Raw genomic sequence first — 22,161 nt, 5'->3', positions numbered from 1 at the left:
ATCATACCTGGCTCCAACAACGCAATTTTAGTTAAAAAAAAAAAAAAAAAAAAAAAAAAGTAGTGACTGGCTCAGTTTGAAAAAAGAGACCATGCAGCTCAAGAAGCAAAGAGGAAGAGATGCCAAGAAGGTTCACAAACAAAAACAATAATAGCTGCCACTTGAAGGTCAGACTTCCATAAGGCAGCTAAGGCAAGGGCACTAGGTTTGTCAGAGAAGTCTTGTTCCACACCCACTTACATGCCAGTTAAGATGTGATATTATGGACTGGGGAGATAGCTCAGTTGGTAGAGTGCTTGCCTCGCAAGCACAAGGCCCTGGGTTCAATCCCCAGCACCACCAAAAAAAAAAAGATATTATCGTCTAGAAGTTAAAAAAAATAAGTGCATCATCTCTAAAGTGAAGAATATCCCATACATTATAACATGAATATACTTTGATGTCACCTTATATGAGGTAATTAAGTAATTCCTCCAGAAGTCTGGGTCATATTTAGTTGCTTTGTGTAGGGTTGATTTGAAACTAAGCTACCAGCCAGCCCAGGAGTGAAACACTTCAAGCTTACGCCAAGTTCTCCAAGTAAAATGAGGAAAATGAAAAATAGAGATGTTCAATAAAATTTGTGATATAATAAACATAAGATAATGTTTTCATGTAGAGATTTTTTTAAACCCCTTAAAAAGCCAGGCACAGTTGTGCATGCCTGTAATCCCAGTGGCTCATGAAGATGAGGCAGGGGATCTCCAGTTCAAAACTAGCCTCAGCAAAAGCAAGGCGCTAAGCCACTTAGTGAGAACCTGTCTCTAAATAAAATACAAAATAGGGCTGGGGATGTGGCTCAGTGACTGAGTGGCCCTGAGTTCAATCCCCAGTACCAAAAACAAAACAAAAAAACTCTTAAAAAACCTTTTTTTTTTTTTCTTGTGGGGTTGGGTACTGGGGATTTAGCTCAAAAGGGTGCTTTACCACTGGTTTACCACTGGGTTACCTTCCCAGACCATTTTTCTTTTTTTAATACCAGGAATTGAGCCCAAGGACCCTTAACCATTGGGGGTCTCGCTAAGTTGCTTAGGGCCTCACTGAGTTGCTAGGGCTGACCTCAAACTTGTGACTGTCCTGTCTCAGCCTCCAGTGTTCCTGGGATTACAAGGAGTACATCCCTGCACCTGGCTTAGAAAACAGAATTGCTTTTTTTTTTTTTTTTTTAAGAGTTTTTTTGTTGTTGTTTTTGTTTGTTTTGTTTTAAGGGTTTTCTTTGTAGGGTTTCCCTTTACTTGGCAACCAAACCTTCTCATCAGCTTCATTCTTTCACCTGCCTTTTTTTTTTTTTTTGTGTGTGTGTGTGTGTGTGTGTTGAAATTTATTTATTTATTTATTTATTTATTTTTTATTATTGTAAACAAATGGGATACATGTTGTTTCTCTATTTGTACATGGAGTCAAGGCATACCATTTGTGTAATCATACATTTATATAGGGCAATGATGTTTGATTATTTTTTTCCCTCCCCCCCCACCCCTCCCACCCCTCTTTTCCCTCTATACAGTCCTTCCTTCCTCCATTCTTACCGCTCTCCTTATCCCTAAACCTAACCCTAAACCTAATGCTAACCCCCCCCCATTATATGTCCTCATCCGCTTATCAGCGAGATCATTCGTCCTTTGTTTTTTGAGATTGGCTTATCTCACTTAGCATGATATTCTCCAATTTCATCCATTTGCCTGCAAATGCCATAATTTTATCATTCTTCATTGCGGAGTAATATTCCATTGTATATATATGCCACAGTTTCTTTATCCATTCATCAACTGAAGGGCATCTAGGTTGGTTCCACAATCTGGCTTTTGTGAATTGAGCAGCAATGAACATTGATGTGGCTGTATCTCTGTAGTATGCTGATTTTAAGTCCTTTGGGTATAGGCCAAGGAGTGGGATAGCTGGGTCAAATGGTGTTTCCATTCCAAGCTTTCTGAGGTATCTCCATACTGCTTTCCAGAGTGGCTGCACTAATTTGCAGCCCTACCAGCAATGTATGAGTGTTCCTTTCTCCCCACATCCTCGCCAACACCTATTGTTGCTTGTGTTCTTGATAATCGCCATTCTAATTGGGGTGAGATGGAATCTTAGGGTAGTTTTGATTTGCATTTCCCTTACTAGGGATGTTGAACATTTTTTCATATATCTGTTGATTACTTGTACATCTTCTTCTGTGAAGTGTCTGTTCATTTCCTTAGCCCATTTGTTGATTGGATTATTTGTATTCTTGGTGTAGAGTTTTTTGAGTTCTTTATAGATTCTGGAAATTAGCACTCTATCTGAAGTATGGTTGGCAAAGATATTCTCCCATTCTGTAGGCTCTCTCTTCACATTGCTGATAGTTTCCTTTGCTGAGAGAAAGCTTTTTAGTTTGAATCTATCCCAGTTGTTGATTCTTGCTTTTATTTCTTGTGCTATGGGCCTTCACCTGCCTTTTTTTCTGACTCGTCTGCCTAGTCTAGACTCATTTGACTCTGTGCCCTTTACTACTGAGGAAGTCAGGAGAGCAGATGAAACAGACTGCGACTTGCTATCCTAGACATTTTTCACTGGCAGCCAATTCAACTCAATAAATCCTTCATCCTCTGTTACCCCTGTTGGGGTGTCATTCAGTGATAGAGCGCTTGCCTAGTATGTGCAGGGCCCAGGGTTCATCCCCAGCCCCAAAACTACTCCTAACAGTTTTCCACTTGCCCTCATCAGCTCCTTTCTGTCTTTCCAAACATTGACTCTTCTCAAGCACCTCATTACATCTCACTTTCAATGGATGGCTTTGATTTTATTCCTTCTATGAAAAAGGAAGTGATTGCCTCTTTAGAGTTACCAGTTTACCTATTTTTCCTGTCTCTGTCAATACTGGATCTTGTTTATCAACTGCTCCTCTCATTCTTCCATCTTCAATTTCTTCCATTGACCTCTTCCTTTCAACCTAAAAACATGATTAAGTCTCCCAAGTCTAAAACTAGAAGGGTCCTAAGCACAAGAACTTCATCCCATGGAGCTGGGGTATGCTACTCTCTCCCATCATATAGACAGATTCTTGTTAGCTTTCCATAAGCCTCCATATGTTCAGCTGTCCAGAACCCCTCAAAAACCTGTACATTTTGCCGTTGGCGTTTTGGAGACTTCATTGAATAGACATGATGGCCCAGTAGACTGGGTGGGGAATCCCAGCAAGGCCTATCTGTTCAGAGTCTTCTTGGCCTCTGTGCAGCACTCCTTCTTCCATGTTATAGGAAGAACTGCTGTGGAATGAAGAAGGCATGTGACCTACTATAGGCCAATTGTAGGTCAGGAAATTTCTTTATGGCCAGCTCTAAGACAGAAAGGCAGAAGATTAGAGTTTTTATGACTCTGCTCCGGGAGGGAGTTATGAGCCAGGAACAGTGGATGAAAACCAAAATATGTATCATAATGTCACAGCCCATCCCCTGACTTTCAAACACCAATCCTGTCAATCAAAAGGATATACAGCTCAAAGGATAATGCGCTGGGTATGGTGGCTTACACTTGTAATCCCAGGGGCTTGGGAGGCTGAGGCAGGGGCATCGCAAGTTCAAAGCCAGCCTCAGCAACTTAGTGAGACCCCATCTCGAAATAAAAAATAAAACTGGCAGGGGATATGGCTCAGTAGTTAAGCACCCCTGTGTTTAATTCCTGGTACCAGGGAAAAAAAATAAGGTCCAATGCAGTGGGGCATGCCTGTAATCCCAGCAGCCCAGGAGGCTAAGGCAGGAGGATCTCGAGTTCAAAGCCAGCCTTAGCAATTCACCAAGGCCCTTAACAACTAAGCAATACCTTGTCTCTATATAAAATATAAAAAGGAACTGGGGATGTGGCTTAGAGGTTAAGGCCCCTGGGTTCAATCCCCCCATTACAAAAAAAAAAAAAAAAAAAAAAAAAAGATAATGCTAATGCCACATTACTAGAATCCCATTCGATTGTTAATAATTAGTTCAGTTCATCATTATATTGACCAAATATGTCTCCCAGGATGAGGCCACTCAGGTTTGCAATCTTGGCAGGTCCTGAAAGCAAGAGTGGTTCTCTACAAACAGCTTTACCCTTTCCAGGATTCTAGTGTAATTGAAATAAGAGACAATATCATCTCTCGTTCTGAGCCTCTTTCAAGTGTTAGTGTAATGTTGAAGTTCCTGCAGTTCATAACCCATTCATTCATTCCTTTACCCTCAGCTACTAGTCATCTTTCTCTTCATTACTATCCCAAATTTTCCACCTTTGGAAAGGATGTTAAGTTCAGGCACTGTACTAGTTGACTACTGGCAACAATGCAAGCAATTCACTCCCATTTGTACAGGGTAGGGTTACAAAGGTACAGAACCAGTGGGCTATCCCCACTGCCAGGCAATATGGTGGCACTTACTGCCAGTCCTAACTGCCAACCACTTGGAATGAAGGCACAATCTACCCTATCAGACTTAATTTATTTTTTGTTTTTTAGGTATTGGGGAATCAACCCCAAGGCCTCACATATGCTAGCCAAATCTCTACCACTGAGCTACACCCCAAGCCCAGCCTTTAGAAATTCTGACATAGAGAGTTAAATGAATAGTTACAGTTTTCTGTTTAGGAATCAACACTGGTCCTAGTACCTGCATTTGCATCCCTGTTTCTGAGACCACTGTATTAGGCAGGAAAAAAAATAAAATTTGAGTTGATATGAGAATTGTACAGTTGCACCAACATCCTCCCTGCCCCTTCTCCAGATCCTCCAGAAAAGTAGAGGAATTTATCTGGTGGTGACTCTCCCTTGCCCCTCTTTAGATTGAGTGTGAGCACACACTCATGAAGGTGTGTAAGCCCCTCTTGTCTTTTATCTCCCTCTATTTTAGATAGCATGTGTTTTAACTGCCTATTTGATTTTCCTACTAAACCATTACTCTGAGGATGAAATGTAACATATGTTCATTTAATATATTTATTTGTGCAGTGTTGGGCATCATGGACCATAAAGTGTGTCCTTAGGTCCACAGAAAAGTAGCTTGGAGGCCCAAATTGGTATAGGATCTTCTGCTGCAATCCTTTAATAGTATTTTGGGCATTTACATGTATTACTGGGTATGCAGAGCCCAATCCAGAATAAGAATAAGCATCTATTCTTGTGAGGACCCATTTATAGCCTCCCAGGGCTAATAACATTGGTCCAGTGTAATCCACTTGCCAGTCATGTGCAGGGCCTCCCCCTGGGCAATCTTCCCCATGGCCATTGACTGTCTCTTTTTCTGGCAGATAGAATAGTCCTTACTGGTGTTTTGTGTCTGAGAGGGTATAAGAGGAACCTGTCTAGATTTTTAGCTCATCTCTGCATTACTGCAGTACCCCCATCTACTCATTTATGTAAGGTGGCCACCTTACATAAGCACACAGGAACATCTTCTTGTCAATTCCAAACCTGGAAGGTCATTCTTCTGAGGGTATCAACAAGTCCTACTTTAATGCTCCCTCAAATTTCCAAAGGGCTGTGCCCCATATAGGCATCCCTTTAATAGCTCAGGCTATTTTTACTGCATTTCTGTCTGACCACATGACCAGGACATTGTTCATTGTCCATGAGTCAGTAAAAACCCAAACACAGGGGCTTCTATTTTGTTTCTTACCTTCTTTGATAAGAGTGGCATCCTTTAAAATAGAATGCCATCCTTTTGGGTGGGGTGGGAGGTGGGGGAGGGTACTGGGGATTGAACCCAGGAGTGTTCCACTACTGAGCCACATAGGAACTCTTATCCACACACCAAGCAGCTCTTTGCCAGCCAGCTGAGATCTGTGTATAAGGTGCTGTAGACTCCAGAAGCTCCTCAGGCAGTTCTAGAGTCAGTCCTGGGAGGAAAGAATCTCCCTGGTCCAGTATCTCCTTCTTGCATTTTCCATTTCATTACTGAAATTCCCTGGGCACTGCCATCCCCATTAGAGTGTTTTTCTGACATCATCTAAGACATTACAGGGAGTTTTTGTTTGTTTGAGTAGAAGGAAAAAGAAGTTTTATTTCTTTGCTAGCAAAGGAGAAACAGAGGATTCTTATCCCAGAGTATGTGAGGCTATTTTGTGTCCTTTAGTCATGGAATTGTTTTCGTTAAGTTCTCATAGCAAGGTAGTAAATGCCCTTTAAGTGGACACTCATTAGTCCAAAGTCCCAGTGCCCCATTGCTGGGAATTGCTCACAGGGTTATACCCTAAGCTCCACTTTAGGCTCCAACAGATAATTTGTCTCTACCAGCACTCCAGTTTCTTTCTTCTTTCTCTCTTTTTCTTGTTTTGTTTTGTTTGTTTGTACTGGGGATTGAATTCAGGGATACTCTTCCACTGAATTATATCCCCAGTCCTTTTTAATTTTTATTTTGAAAGAGCAGGATCTTGCTAAGGTGCTGAGGATAGCCTGGAACTTGTGATCCTTCTGCCACAGTCTTCCCCGTCACTGAGATTATAGGCATGTGCCACCACGCATGGTTTGCTCTTTTTATTTGAGACAAGGTCTTGCTATGTCGCCCAGACTAGCCTTGAGCTCCTGGACTCAAGCTATCCTCCTGCCTGTACCCCCGGAGTAGCTGGGACTACAGGCATGCACCACCACATCTGGCTTCTCCAGCTTATATTTTGCACAATGTGGGATTGGGCAGTCTTATTGGCTTCCATTTAGTGTGTTTAATTAATATGACCTGAAGGGCAGATTTCTGTCTTCTGTGTTATGATACTAGGTAGGGGAAGTGTTCCCCAGCCAGACACAATATCCATCCATAAAACAGGTAAAAGAGACATAACCACCTCCCATAAAGCTTGTTAAAAAAAAAACAAAAAAATTTTTATCCAAACTTTCACCTTAGTTCCACCACCTGTTGCCTCTTCACATTCTCCCAACCAAACTTCAACCCCCATTAAGATCATGCCAACAGGCTTTGCCAGATATGGTGGTGATTGCCTGTAATCTCAGTGATTCAGGAGGATAAGGTAGGAGGATTGCAAATTTGAGGTCAACCTGGGCAGCTTATTTTGAGACTTTGTCCATAAAGGAGTCCATAAAGCTATCCTCTCCCCACTTGGCCATTTTACCCACACGTGTGCATATGGCCTCATGTCCCTAATCAGGGAGGGCCTCTCTGTCAATCTTTACCTTGATTAACCAGTTCAACCACTGCCCCCTGGCAATTTCAGGTGGGTTTTCTTATCTCTATCTTTGCCTTCTGGCTTCTTGAATTCCTTAAAACTTGGAGTGAAACTTTCTTGGGTTCTTTTAAGTTGGGGGAGCTGTCAGTGGGGAGTCCTATTGATCCACCCAACCTTTTGTAGTGCTGACAACATCTTTGCCTTAATACCATTAATGTCTGCCACATTCAGTCTGACTTCCAATAATCATCTAAAGACTTCTATACTTCTGGCATGAATTCCTTGCTCTCCCCATTTTATTTATTTGTTTATTTATTTATATATATTTTTTAGTTGTCAATGGACCTTTATTTATTTATATGCGGTACTGAGATTGGAACCCAATGACTCACACATGCTAGGCAAGTGCTCTACCTCTGAGCTACAACCACAGCTCCCCATTTTATTTTTAAACATTTTAATGTCCTTTGTATCAGTGAGACCCACACATGGAAATTGGGACAGCAAATCAGATACTTTTCTTGAGATGTTTGCTTTTGTGAGTAATGTCACATAGGGGGCCCATGTAGAAAGCACTCCCTTAATCACAGCATTTACTACAACCTTGAAAATGGGCATATTCAGTGGGCAAATATCTCAGGCACTTGTAATCCCAGTGATTTGGAAGGCTAACACAGGAGAATTTTGAGTTGGAGGCCAACTTGGGCTGTCTAATAAGACCCTGTCTCAAAATAAAAAAATAAACAGGAGTGGGGATGTGGCTCCATGGTAGGGTGCCCCTAGGTTCAATTCCTAGAAGAAAGAAGGAAAGAAAGAAGAAAAAGTAGCGAGCAAGAGTCTACCCAAATGTGTTCTTCCACTCTGCAGCATTTAAAACCAAAGATACTTTTTTGGGGGTGGGGGGTACTGGGGGTTGAACCCAGAATTCCCAGAAGTTTTTAGTTTTGATACAAGATCTTACTAAATTACTGAAGACCTTGCTAAATTTATGTGAGGCTAGTCTGGAACTTGTGATCCTCCTGCTTCAGTCTCTGGAGTCTTTGGACTTCCAGGCATGTGCCACTGAGCCTGGTTGCCCACAATGACTACCGGTCTTAGAGGCATTTCTGCTACCCTGACATAATTTTTCCCTTTGTGAGGAAAGTGTCCTGAACTCAAACAGACTGATGTCTGAGCTTTGTCCAGCTTGCTTAAGGCCTGACACAGCACTCCATTTTTTTTTTTTTTTTTTTTTTTTTTTGTGGTGCTGGGGATCGAACCCAGGGCCTTGTGCTTGTGAGAGCGAGCACTCTACCAACTGAGCTATCTCCCCAGTCCTTTTTTTTTTTTTTTTTTTGGTACCACGGATCAAACTCGGGGTTGAACCACTGAGCTACATCCCCAGCCCTTTTTTATATTTTATTTAGGAACAGGGTCTCACTAAGTTGCTTAGGGCCTGGCTAAATTGCTGAGACTGGCTTTGAACTTGTGATTCTTCTGCCTCAGCCCCCTGAGGGATTACAGATGTGTGCCATGGCACTCAGCTCAAATCTCTTTTTCACCTTCACAGAAGCGTAATGACTAAACCCCATAACAAAGGGGTTGTGACTGTAGCATGCCTCTTATTATTTTGCATTTCCTTTCATATCCAATTAGACTATTCCTTGGGGGTTGCATCTACCACCATCTCTAAATTCTATTTGATAACTTTTATCTTAAGTAACTGAACAGTACAGCTGCAATTTCACTAGGTAGATGGCCACCCAGAGATCAAAGGTTTCTCATCCCCTACCCCATCATTCTTTCTCTTCTCAAACCACATGTGTCTGTGAACCAGGGCAGATATAACAATCCCCATTCCTGACTCCAAATGTGAGTGAAGCAAAAACAAAGTATGTTGTGTTTCCTCTGCTTTCACACCACACTTGTTGAATCTTCTATGTTTAAAAGACTTCTGCAACCTTAAAAGTTACAAGGATTTCTCCCTACCAGCAAGTAAGCAGTGAATTCTACAGCACACACTAGTGGGGTGTCCTCCAGTTCAGTTCTGACACTATCTATTTAGAGATAGTGTCAGATCCCATAGGTTGAGGGTTTGGTCCCCAAGACTACCCCCACTTCAGACCCAGTTGCAAGTCTGGACTTCTGGAAATTCTGACCAATCAGTTATGGATTGGCATTCCCAAGACCCACTCCTCTTGTTCGATTGACTTGCTAGAGTAGCTCATAGAACTCAGAAAAGCAATTTGCTTACATTTAATGGTTTATTATAAAGGAGGCTTTAAAGAACACAAATAAGCTACCAGATGGAGATACACAGGGCAAGGTCTGAAAGGGTCCCACGCACAGCCTGAGCTTGGAAGCTCTCATCTCCATGGAGTTGGGGTACACCACCCTCCCAGCATATGGAGGAACTGTCATCAGCCTTCTTGCAAACTACCATGTGTTCAGCTGTATGGATGTGCTCAGAACCCTATCTTTTTAGTTTTTCTTTCTTTTTTTTTGGTGATGGAGGAGATATCATTACATAGACATGATTGCTACTGCTAACAGACTAGGTGGGGAAAGCCAGCAAGGGCCTATTCAAATTCTTCTTGGCCTCTCTCCAGGATATGGCACGGGACGCCTCTGGAATGACTATCAGAGGAGAGTAGGTCGGAGAATTTTTTTATGACCAGATCTAAGATAGAAAAGCAGGAAAAGATAAGGATTTTTATGACCCACTTTTGGAAGGAGTTAATGAACTGGGAATCATGGACAAAAACCAAAAAACATATAATACAACACTGGTATGTTTAAAACTCTAAAGTTACTTTTCATCTTCCTCCTTGCTTCATTTCTCAATTTAATATAGGCCAACTTCCACCCACACTTACCTGAAATCACTCTAAAGTCACTTGCTACTGAATTGTCGAATCCTCAGTTCTAACATACCTTATTTTTCTACAGCATTTGATGATGGTGCCAACCTCTTCTTTTTTAATGTTTATAAACTTTTATGCAACCAGTGTTGGCACACACAATTTAACCATCTACTTCTTTAAGTTCACATTCCCTTGAAGTTCACTATTTTCTTATTATTCAGACAATACTATCTACCCCTCCTCCAACCATTAGGTTTCTCCTCTTTGGTCCTCATATTTTCTTATTCAATATAAGCTTTCCATCTCTGATCTCATCCACACTCATCAGTTATCTTCCATATGTTAATAATTTGAAATATCTATATTCATAATTTCCCTGACTCCCATATCCTTTTCCCAAATTTATTGGAAATCTACTTGTTCTCATATACACTGATTCTGTTAATGCTGTCACTCTAACATAGTTCCCCAAACTGGAAACTTTGGAGTTAAAAAAAAAAAAAAATTGGCTGGGAATGTAGCTCAGTTGGCAGAGGACCTGCCTAGGAAGCACGAAGGCCCTGGGTTCAATCCCCAGCAAAGTTAAAACATCAACAAAATCTAAACCAAAACAAATGAAAAAAGAAAAGCTTTTACCTTTCCCCCTATCTTTGTATCTCATCTATCACAAACATCCCATTTCCATTCTATTCCTGTTTCTCAAATCTGACTCTTCCTTTCTATTCTCATTGTCTTTAGCTTAGGCCCTGAATTTCTCTCCTCGATACAGTAGCCATCTTCTCTCTGATGCTCTATGTAGTGAGAGTTAACAGTACAATCTGCTGTGTTGCAAATATTACAATTAATCTTGGTAGCCCAAGTAATTTGGTGTGGGTGGAGAGGCAGTGAGAATCACAAGACTGGACCCAAAATAACAGCCAGAGGCTATTTTATGTTGTGAAAAATCACATATATTTTATGGATAAAAAGGTGACATTGCTAAGTTACTCGTGTATATAGGCTAAATGAGAAATTTTAAAAGGCAAAGCAGATGACACTGATGGCTGTTTTCAAAAGATCTTTTGTATCATCCTTTGCATTATTCCTACAGATACAGCAATAAATCCTGGTAGTGATTATACATTACTCTGGTTTGCAGTACAAAGAATTCCCAGGAAATAAACATCTCAGAGATTTACTGCATGATGCTTCTTGTTCATCCCTAATTTTTTAAAAAAGTGAGCTTGCATTTCAAGTTTTTTCACACATGAATTGATATCACCAAGTCTTTCAGATTTTGGTTACTTTTCACCAATTTTTTGCTCCTTTTGTGTTGCAGTTTTGTTTTCTGAGACAGGTCTTGCTATGTTGCCCAGACCAGACTCAAACTCTTGGATTCAAGTCATCCTCCTACCTCAGTCTCCTAGTTGTGGGTACTACAGGCACATACCACCGTGACTGGCTCCCCACCCTATTTTAAAGTAAATCCAAATGTTTTCACTTGATTCAAAATGTCTTGAATTTAAGAATTGCATAATTGTGATTTAATGAAATTTCATATAATTTCTCATGTACATTGCATCTTTTCTCTTGTATTTGACTTGCAGTTCTCCATTCTGTTCTTTCATGCCTTTGCACATTACTCCTCTATCTACAATGTTCAGCTTGATTCTGAATTCACTTTTATTTATTTATTTTTTTTGGTTACTGGGGATAGAATCCAGGAGTACTCTAACACTGGGCTACATCCACAGCTCTTTCTTTTATTAATTTTGAGACATGGTCTCCCTAAGTTGCCCAGCCTGACCTTGAACTTGTGATCCTCCAGCTTCAGCCTCCCAAGTAGCTTGGGTTACAGAGTGCACCACACATCTGGTTTGAATTCACCTTTTTTTTTTTTTTGGTACCAGGGATTGAACCCAGGGGTGCTTAACCACTGAGCCACATCCCCAGTCCTTTTTTTATTTTATTTTGAGACAGGGTCTCACTAAGTGGTTTAGGGTCTAAGTTGCTAAGGCTGGCTTTGAACTTCTGATCCTTACAGGGCACCTAATCACTGAGTCACGTACCCAGACTTTTTAAAGAAATATTTTGAGACAGGGTCTTGCTGAGTTGCTTAGGGCTTTGCTAAGTTGCTAAGGCTAGCTTTGAACTTGTGATCCTCTGCCTCAGACTCCTCAGTCGCTACAAGTGTGCAACACAACTGGCCTTATATTCACCTTTAAGATTCTGCTTGAACAAGGCATGGTGGCACACACCTATAATCCCAGCAACTTGGGAGGTGGAGGCAGGATTGTAAATTTGAGGTCAGCCTCAGCAACAGGGAGACCATGTTTTAAACTAAAAAATTAAAAGAACAGGGGATTTAGTTCGGTGCCCCTGGGTTCAAACCTCAGTACAAAACAACAACAAAAAAGCAAAACAAAAGAAATATTCTGCTCAAAGATACCTCGAGTCATCTTCTCTGTTGCTTCTATCCCGTGTACCCATACCACTGCACTTCATTCAGTACGGTTTTTTCTAATTATGTTTTTTTAGTTGTAGATGGATACAATACCTTTATTTTGTTTATTTATTTTTATGTGGTGCTAAGGATGGAAGCTAGTGCCAGGTGAGCGCTCTACCACTGAGCCACGAACCCAGCCCATTTCACTTATTACTAACTTGAGATTTTTCTTTTTACCATTCCTACCAACCTTTGGAGAACAAAGACTATATCAGTGTTTTTATCTTTATTTATTTATTTTTTGTACTAGGAATTTAACCTAGGGGTGGCTTTACCACAGAGCTATATCTCCAGTCCTTTTTAAAATTTTGAGACTGGGTCTCACTAAGTTGCTGTTGTTGGCATTATAGATGTGTGCATGTACCACCATGTCCAGTTTTAGTGTTTTTATACAAAAGAACCAGCACATTTCTAGTGCCAAAATTTATTTATTTATTTATTTATTTTATTTTTTTGTGGTACAGGGGATTTAACCAAAGGGTGCTCTACCAGTGGGCTTTTCTGAGACAAGGATTACAGGCGTGCACCACCATGCCTGGCTTAAAATTTTGAATGAAGGAATGAATGTTATTAATTAACTACATCTTGTAATCTGAATGACAATGGTAAACAACTGCAGAAATTCAATTAAAGCCAAAATATTGATAATATTTAACTGTAACAGAATGTTTACTATATGCTAGGCACCAGACCAAGAAGTAATCATGTATATATATCTTTAAAAACTGACATATAACTCACATACCATGAAATTCACTCTTTTAAAGTACACAGTAAGTTGGCTAAAAATGGGTAAAGTTGCCAGGCATGGTGGTGCATTCCTGTAATCCTAGTAGCTCAGGAGGTTGAGGCAAGACAATCACAAGTTCAAAACCAGCTTCAGCAACTTAGCAAGGCCCTAAGCAACTTGGTGAGACCCTCTCTCAAAATAAGGGCTGGGATGTGGCTCAGTGGTTAAGCATCCTTGAGTTCAACACTTGGTTCAAAAAAGAAAAAAAAGGACAAAGTTTTAGTGTCATTGCTCTTGTACTAGTCTTGCTACCTCTAATACCAGATGATTTCAAGGGATTCAATTTGGAAAAACTTGTATACTTGTACAAAACTGTGAAGACCATGGAACAAGAAAGCAATTTTGAGATAAATGAGTCATTAACAAAATATGAAAATGGTTTTAACAAGACATATAGAAAACTCAAAATTTTTTTTATTTTTTTAATTGAAAATAGTTAATTTGAAATATATACATTATTTTAAAAACATGTTACTGATACAATGTCAAACTTTCCATAAAGGATCATTTCAGTTTCTAGAATCATTTGCTTACAAGTAGGATCGGTAGTGCCCTCTGGTGGTAATTCAGGACACATTCATGATGGAAATGTTCCATAGCTAAATAGTGCAAATTTGCCTAGTGCTGCTGCCTTCTCTGCCTAAGAGGAAGGCAACCTTAATGAATGTCTTTATTCCTTTAGAAAAAGTGTTCTTCTCAATGACACTCAGCCAAATTCTTAGCAAAAAAAAATTTCTTCTAAGTTTTCTTCTTTGTCTTAAAAAACAAAAACCTGTTAAAACAAACAGGAGAAATAATGTGGGAAAGCCTGAGTAATTCAGACTATAATTCAGACTCCCCAAAGGTTAACAGGACAGTGAAAATTACAAATAAGGGTTAGCATGCAAGATAAGCTTTTTAGTGCCCTGATTCATCACTTTTTCTTTATAAAAATGGATACCACTACTCCATTCAACTGTAGGTCTATACTTCCTGGGAGCAGATGACCTTTTGCTCAGGTTTCAGGAAGCTGACTCCTATGAAAGTAGACATCAACAGAGCCTAAGTTCATTCTCCAGACCAAACACTTTGGATTTGATACTCTTCAATTCTCCTTGTATCTTGTGTGCTCGTCTATTGCTGTCCCGGACCTCACACAGAATGGCAAGGTCCTGGTTTGCGCGGGCATTAATCGTTGCCTAAAGATTTGAAAAAAGAATAAATAATTATGGTGTAAGACAGGGGAAAGAAATCAGTCATAAAGATCAGGATGTGCTGGATGGTGCCTTTTTATGGGATATTTAATACACAGAATAAATTAAATTCTTAGTTTGTTCAGTGACTAAATTAAAAAAAATTAAAAAACGAAAATGTAAACTTAAAAGCAGCAAAGGCAAGAGATGCTGCTTCCCATGCAATAGTAGAGAAAACTTGAGACAGAGTTCAATAAACAAAAATGGGTGAAAAAAAAAGAGATAGATATAAACATTATTGGTAAATTTGCTAAAGAATGAGAGGAAGCACCTCTTTTTCATCATTAACCTTGTTCAGAACATAGTGATCATTTAGGATATATGGATGACTGGTTAAATGTCTAAGAAGGCTCTTGAGGCAACTTAGCTGCTAAAAAGCTATGTCTGGGAAAATTATTACTCAATTACTCACTTTTCCCATTTGTACAACAGACAAAATTTTTTTTATCTACTTCTTGAATTGGGAGGAATGACAATTTCTAAGCTTTGCTTAGATGGAGGTATTAATGATATAGTCATTCAATTATTTCATTCTATTTTGGTTTTTTATCTATAGTGTGTACTTATTGAAACTGATTTTCAGGGAGGTTAGAAGTGTGGTGATCCTAGTGTCTACCAGCAGGGAAATGGCACATCCTTCTGTTTTTTTGTGGTGCTGGGGACTGAACCAGGGCCTTGTGCAAGCTAAGCACATTTTCTACCACTGAGCTACAATGCAGTCTTCTACATCCTTCTTCTGAGGAGCCCTCATGACCATGTTCCCATACTTCTACCCTTTCTCCCTTATGGTAATTCAGGACCAGAGATTACCTTATAGAGCAATTGTTCCAAGTCTTTCAGTCTCTGTCGGAGAACCTTGATATCTGTCTTAAATCCTTCTACTTCCAACATACGTCGATGCTCTAAGGCCTCATAGCGTTTTGTCATGATCTGTAAACGCTTCCCCATCTTGTTAGAGCGATCCTATAGATGGGGGATAGGAAGGCATTTATGAAGAGCAGGGAAGCATTCCCCAGTCATCTATACTTCCCATTCCATCATAAGTTCAGAGAATTTTGTACCTTGAAGATCTCTCTCCTCATTGCCTCCTCCTCTCGAATTCTGGCAAGTTCTTCTTCTAGAGCAATGCACTGCTCTTGGTACATGTTGGACAGTTTTTTCTCTTGTGCCAATTTATCTTTTAGGGACTACAGGTTGAAAAGACAAAAATTTATTAATATTAAGTTCTACAAATTAAATGATTCAAATAGCAATTAGTAGAGATCCAAGATGGCAGACTAGAAGGAGGTTGTGTTCCTTGCTGCTCCGTAACTCAGGTTTCAAGCAGAGGATCTATTTCTTGGTGAGGCAGTTTTTGCTGCTCATCGATCCCCTGATGTTTACCCCATTTGTCTACTGTGATCACCTGCAGTCTGCCAGCATACCGACTACTTTTTGAGTGCAGATTGCTCACTGACTGGCACCTATCATCCACCATTTGCCTGCCTCTTGCCTGCCCATCGCCTGCCTTTCACCTACCCATCACCCACCACCTGAGAGCCACCTGCTGACTGTCCGCTGATAGCCAGCAGACTGACCATAGACTGCCAGTGGAGCACCAGTTGCCTGCTGTTGCCTGGAAGTCCACTGCAGATTTGGTTACATGTGGCTGTTGCCATTTTGAAACAACAGTCAGGACCTGTAGGACCCCTGGCTGGACTGACTGAGCCCCATCTCTAAGACCCCACAACCAGACCGACCACGCCATGCCTCCAGGACCTCGGCCCGACCAACTGCACCCCACTTCCAGGAACCCTGGTTGACCATTCCCACAACCCGAACTGCAGCTCCCCATTTGCCAACACATTTGGAAGCCAGAGCGGCCATTTTGGATTATCCTGGAAATGGTAGCTCTCATCTTTTTTTTTTTTGGGTGCTGGGGATCGAACCCAGGGCCTTGTGCTTGCAAGGCAAGCACTCTACCAACTGAGCTATCTCCCCAACCCCGGTAGCTCTCATCTTTAGGTGGGGAAAATCCCATCCTGAGACACCTGCTGAAGACTGGAAGCTCATTGTCAGGTACATCTCATGCATCAGGCTACTGAAGACTGGGAAGTTTCAATAGTATATGACTGTTATAGTGTAGATTTTTTTTCTTTTTTTTTCCTCCTTTTTGAAAATTTTAAAGTTTTTATTTCCTTACTTTTCTTGCTCTATTTTACTTTTGTTTATCTGTTCCCTCAGAGTCTTTTTCTCCCTTTCTCAAGCTAACAACCAACTTCTTTTGATTATATTTTCACTCTTTCTAAGATCTAGAACTTCTATATACTCTTTTTTTATCCCATTAACAGCTTCATCCTACACCCCTCCCATCCTCTTTGTCCTCCATTAGAAACTGCAGATCTTGGGTGGGGATTGTACCTCAGTGGTAGAGCGCTTGCCTGGCATGTGCAACACACTGGGTTCGATTCTCAGCACCACATTAAATAAGTAAAATAAAAGTCCATTGACAACTAAAAAATATTTAAAAAAAAAAAAAAAAGAAAGAAACTGCAGATCTTATTGCAAATCTATTTGTTATACTGTAGGTAATAATTGAACTAATTCTGTTTATTATGACAATATTGTTAATATCTTCATAGGGGCTATTTGGCTTAGGGCTGCATATTGTCTGTACTGGGCACTGCTAATATTGATCTCCCCCTTAAAGAAAAGGTTTTGGAATCCTAAAGGGTCACTATAAGCCTATGGGGGGAAACTACATATACCCCAGGATCTGTGCTGCTAGAGGGGAAGATACGTGAACAACATGAAAAAAAAGGGAATAAAATGATCCAAACATACCTAGATTCTATATTAATAAAATCCAGTGACAGCATGGTAGAAGAAATGTCAGAAAAGGAGTTCAGAGTATACATAATTAAAATGATTCATGAAGCAAAGGATGAGATAAGAAAGCAAATTCAGGCAATGAATGATCACTCCAATAAGCAGTTGAAAGAGCAACTGCAGGCAACAAAAGATCATTTCAACAAAGAGACAGAGATTCCCCCCAAAAACAACCAAACAGAAATCCTTGAAATGAAGGAAACAATAAAACAAATAAAAAACTCAATGGAAAGCATCACCAATAGACTAGACCACTTGGAAGACAGAACCTCAAACAATGAAGACAAAATATTTGATCTTGAAAATAAAGTTGACCAAACAGAGAAGATGGTAAGAAATCATAAATGGAACCTTCAAGAACTATGGGACATCATGAAAAGACCAAATTTAAGAATTATTGGGATTGAGGAAGGCACAGAGATACAAACCAAAGGAATGAACAACCTATTCAATGAAATAATAGCAGAAAATTTCCTAAATTTGAAGAATGAAATGGAAAATCAAATACAAGAGGCTTACAAAACACCAAATGCACAAAATCACAACAGATCCACACCAAGGTACATTATAATGAAAATGCCTAACATACAAAATAAAGATAGGATTTTGAAGGCTGCAAGAGAAAAGCATCAGATTACACATAGGGTGAAACCAAGAGATTTCTCAGACCAGACCCTAAAAGCCAGAAGAGCCTGAAACAATATATTTCAAGCTCTGAAAGAACATGGCTGCCAACCAAGAATCCTATACCCAGCAAAACTAACCTTCAGTTTTGAAGATGAAATAAAATCCTTTCATGATAAACAAAAGTTAAAAGAATTTTTACAAATAGAGAGCCTATACTACAGAATGTTCTCAGCAAAATATTCCATGAGGAGGAAACGAAAACCAGCAATGTAGGTCCGCAAAGGGAGAAACCACCTTAAAGGAAAAACCAACCAAAGGAGAAACCAAGTCAAGCTAAAAACCAAAAATAAGCCCAAATGACTGGGAATATAAATCATATCTCAATAATAACCCTGAATGTTAATGGCCTAAACTCACCAATCAAAAGACATAGACTGGCAGATTGCACTGAAAAGAAAGACCCAACAATATGCTGCCTTCAAGAGACTCATCTCATAAATAAGGACATCCACAATCTAAAGGTGAAAGGATGGGAAAAAACCCACCACACACATGGACTTTTCCATCCTTATTTCAGATAAAGTGGACTTCAAGTCAAAGTTAGAAGAGATAAAGAAGGACATTTCATACTGCTTAAGGGAACCATAAATCAGGAAGATATAACGATCGTAAATATGTATGCTCCAAACAACGGTGCATCCATGTACATCAAACAAATCCTTCTCAATTCCAAGAATCAAATAGACCACAACAAAATAATTCTGGGTGACTTTAACATATCACTGTCACCACTGGATAGAACTTCCAAACAAAAACTAAACAAAGAAACTATAGAACTCAATAACACAATCAATAACTTAAACTTAACAGACCTATATAGAATATTCCATCCATCAACGAGTGAATACACTTTCTTTTCAGCAGCACATGGAACCTTCTCTAAAAGAGACTATATGTTATGCCCCAAAGCAGCCCTTAGTAAATGCAAAAAAAAAAGAGATATTACCTTGTGTTCTATCAGATCATAATGGAATGAAGTTAGAAATCAATGACAAATAGCATTAGGTAATGAAAGAAAGGAAAGAAGGGATTTCAAGAAATCCAAAATGAGTTAAGGAACAAGATGGCAAGGAACCTTGGAGAACATATGGAAACCTCCATTTTTTTTTTTAATGCTGGGAACTGAATCAAGGACCTTCAGCATGCTATACAAGTGCTCTACCACTGAGTCACATCCCCAGCTCCAAGCTTCCAATTTCTAGACTTTTTTTCCAATTTCTAGCCCCCTTTTGAAAGTGTTGACAGAAATTCTTTAAAATAAAAATGGGGTCACATAATGGAGCTCAGAATTTGTCCTAAATAAAATACTACAGTATATGTTTTGGGCCATATTTTTGAAATTCTTCTTTAAAAATGAAAAAAACATCAACAATAGTAACAATGTTTTTATATGTGTTCCACTGAACAGCAAAATGAGCTTTTAAAAATTTAGTTGGGTGCAGTAATGCACACCTACTGTCCAGCTACTTAGAAGGCCAAGGCAGGAGGATGGAAAGTTCAAAACCAACCTCAGCAAAAGTGAAGCACTAAGCAACTCAGTGAGATTCTGTCTCTAAATAAAATACAAGATAGGGCTGGGGATGTGACTCAGTGGTTGAGTGCCCCTGAGTTAAATCCCCAGTACCAAAAAACAAAACAAAACAAAACAATCTTAAATCAGCTGTTACTTACATAAACACAATCCTTAGAAGACAATGATTGGCACTAAGCTCATATTTCTTACCGTGACCTATCTGTCTACTCCTCCAAGTTTCTTGCTCATCATTTCCTTCTTGCTTAATCTTCTACAACCATGATGATATCTTTCCTCTTCCTTGTGTGTACCTCAGGGTCTTTAAACTTGCTTCTCTCTTTGCCTAGAAGGCTCCTGCCCTAGGTCTCCTTGGCAAGCTTAGTTCCACATAACAGGTTTCAGCAAAAAACATTAGACATAAGAGTGTCCTTGTGCTCCCCTTCTGAGGTGGACTTCCAGTAACTATATGCAATCTTCATATAATTCTCTATTCTTTAATATCGCTTTTTGTAATCTACAGTTTTATTGGTATTTGTTATTCTGTTTTTTTTCTCATTAAAATATAAACACCAAGCTTGGTGTGGTGACACACAACTGTGATACCAGTGACTTAGGAGGCTAAGGCAAGAGGATTACAAGTTGGAGGCCAAACTTGACAACTTGATGAGACCCTCAGCAACTCAGCAAGACCCTGTGACAAAGTACCCCTGGGTTCAATCCCCAGTACCTAAAATAAAATGGGGTGGGGATGTAGCTAAGTGGTAGAGTGCCCTTGGGTTAAATCACCAGTACTGCAAAAAAACAGTAAACATATGGACAGATCTTGTCTAGCATATGTACTGCTATAGCCACAAAGCCTAGCCCATTTGTTAAATGTATCAAAGAAACAACAATCCCATATTTTAAATCCCCAAACACTATAATAATCAGTTATTCTTGCTGGGCTACCCCAGCTTCCTTGACTGAATGGATTATATATGCTAATTTGTAGGTTCTTTGGAATTCTCTGAGTTCTTTTGACTCTTCCAGAAAAATAAACACTTCTCTAAGACATATAGACATTACCTTAATATATTCATTTTGGGTATGATGATTGTCATGTAAAACTGGCATAACTTTTCCAATTTTATCATCTTTCTTCTTATACTGCACCCTATACTGCTTCATCTTTGACATCAACTGATCTTTTTCAAGCATCCATGTCTTCTCTTTAGTTTGGTTTTCAAATCTCAGTTTCAAAAAGTTTTTGGTGCTCTCATAGAGCAATTCTTGTGTATGATGGAGACTATGAAAGAAAGGACAAGCATGAACAGGAAGATGGTTATACAGTACACCTGAATTATAGGGTTATTCCAAAAGCAAAGACACAGGTTCTTTTGCAATTGTACCAACATATGAATTTTGTAAAATATTAGCAGTCTTAAACCACACTTAGTCTAATCACTGGCAATTTTTTTTTTTTTTTTTTTTTTTTTGGTACCAGGGTGCTTTACCACCGAGCCACATCATCAGCCCTTTTTATTTTTTGAGACAGGATCTTGCCGAGTTATTTAGTCCTGGCTAAGTTGCTGAGGCTGGCTCTGGCTCTGAACTTGCAATCCTCCTGCCTAGGTAAGTGTAGTGTATCCACCCATGCTCCCTGGTTCTTTTTTTTTTTTTTTTTCCTGCGGTGCTGGGGATTGAACCCAGGGCCTTGTGCTTGTAAGGCAAGCACTCTACCAACTGAGCTATAGCCCCAGTCTGCTCCCTGGTTCTTTACAGATATTTTCCTGAGTACTAATTTGAAGTTAAATGATTAGAAGGATGACAGAAATATTTATACATAATCTGCATATGTATGAACTGTTTCCAGGAATGAGACAATGAAAAACTAAATCATGGTGTTCTGACTGAGGGTCGTAATACCAAGTACAAAATATCAAAGATAGCTTTGCTTTTGTTTATGCTGTGACTGTGCTATATCAAAATCTTGTTTTTTTCAAGATTAACTTCCTTTATGAAGTCATCTCAATACCTAAGCCTGTTTTAATTTCTCCATTTCTTATTAATTTTAATATATACCCTGTCTCACGATTCAACACTTGCTTATGTACTATATTAGATTTTAAATATCTACTTGCATTATGTCCCCCAGATAGAGTCAAGTATATATCTTATTTATATTTTTACCCAACTATAAATAGATTGTCAAGAACAGTATCAACTACTACATACATACAGGCATAGATTCCTGAGGACTATTCTAAAGATTTAGAATTTGAAAAATGACATTTGTATTTTTGAAAATGAATATCCCTGCCAGCATGGTGGTGTACACTGATAATCCCAGCAACTCGGGAGGCTGTGGTATTAGAATCCCAAGTTCAAGACCAGCCTTGCAAACTACTGAGGATCCTATCTTAAATAAAAAATAAAATGAACTTTGGATGTAGCTCAGTGGTAAAGCACATCTGGGTTCAATCCCCAGTAAACAACTCCCCCAAAATCCCTGGAAATAAGTAACTCATCAGTTTTAACAACAATACCTAGAAAAATTCTATACTGAATGATTCAACTGCCTACAAGAATATTAATAACATGAAGCAAAC

General features: G+C 39.5%; 1 protein-coding gene and 1 non-coding gene across 11 annotated transcripts in view; both read right to left on the bottom strand.

Moving 5' to 3' along the window:
* Nucleotides 1-11,021: 11,021 nt before the first annotated feature.
* The window catches only part of Ccdc77 (coiled-coil domain containing 77), a 54,091-nt gene continuing 42,951 nt past the window's right edge, over nt 11,022-22,161 (bottom strand). For 8 of the 10 annotated variants that reach the window (XM_047548286.1, XM_047548289.1, XM_047548285.1 and 5 more), the window contains 4 exons: nt 20,639-20,858; nt 15,567-15,692; nt 15,316-15,468; nt 11,022-14,451 (listed from right to left, as the gene is read on the bottom strand). In XM_047548286.1, coding sequence (XP_047404242.1) covers nt 14,305-14,451; nt 15,316-15,468; nt 15,567-15,692; nt 20,639-20,858 — 646 coding nt within the window. In that variant the 3' untranslated portion in view covers nt 11,022-14,304. The remainder of the gene's footprint in view (nt 14,452-15,315; nt 15,469-15,566; nt 15,693-20,638; nt 20,859-22,161) is intronic. The other 2 variants (XM_047548283.1, XM_047548282.1) reach the window with 1 other exon arrangement.
* Trnav-uac (transfer RNA valine (anticodon UAC)) lies at nt 21,238-21,311 on the bottom strand. The gene has a single exon. It is a non-coding gene; the product is annotated as a tRNA-Val (tRNA).

The sequence above is a fragment of the Sciurus carolinensis genome, chromosome 4, assembly GCF_902686445.1.
Source record: "Sciurus carolinensis chromosome 4, mSciCar1.2, whole genome shotgun sequence".
In the NCBI taxonomy this organism is placed as follows: Eukaryota; Metazoa; Chordata; class Mammalia; order Rodentia; family Sciuridae; genus Sciurus; species Sciurus carolinensis.
Note: the sequence above shows the minus strand (reverse complement) of the source record. Positions and strands in the feature narration are given on the sequence as shown.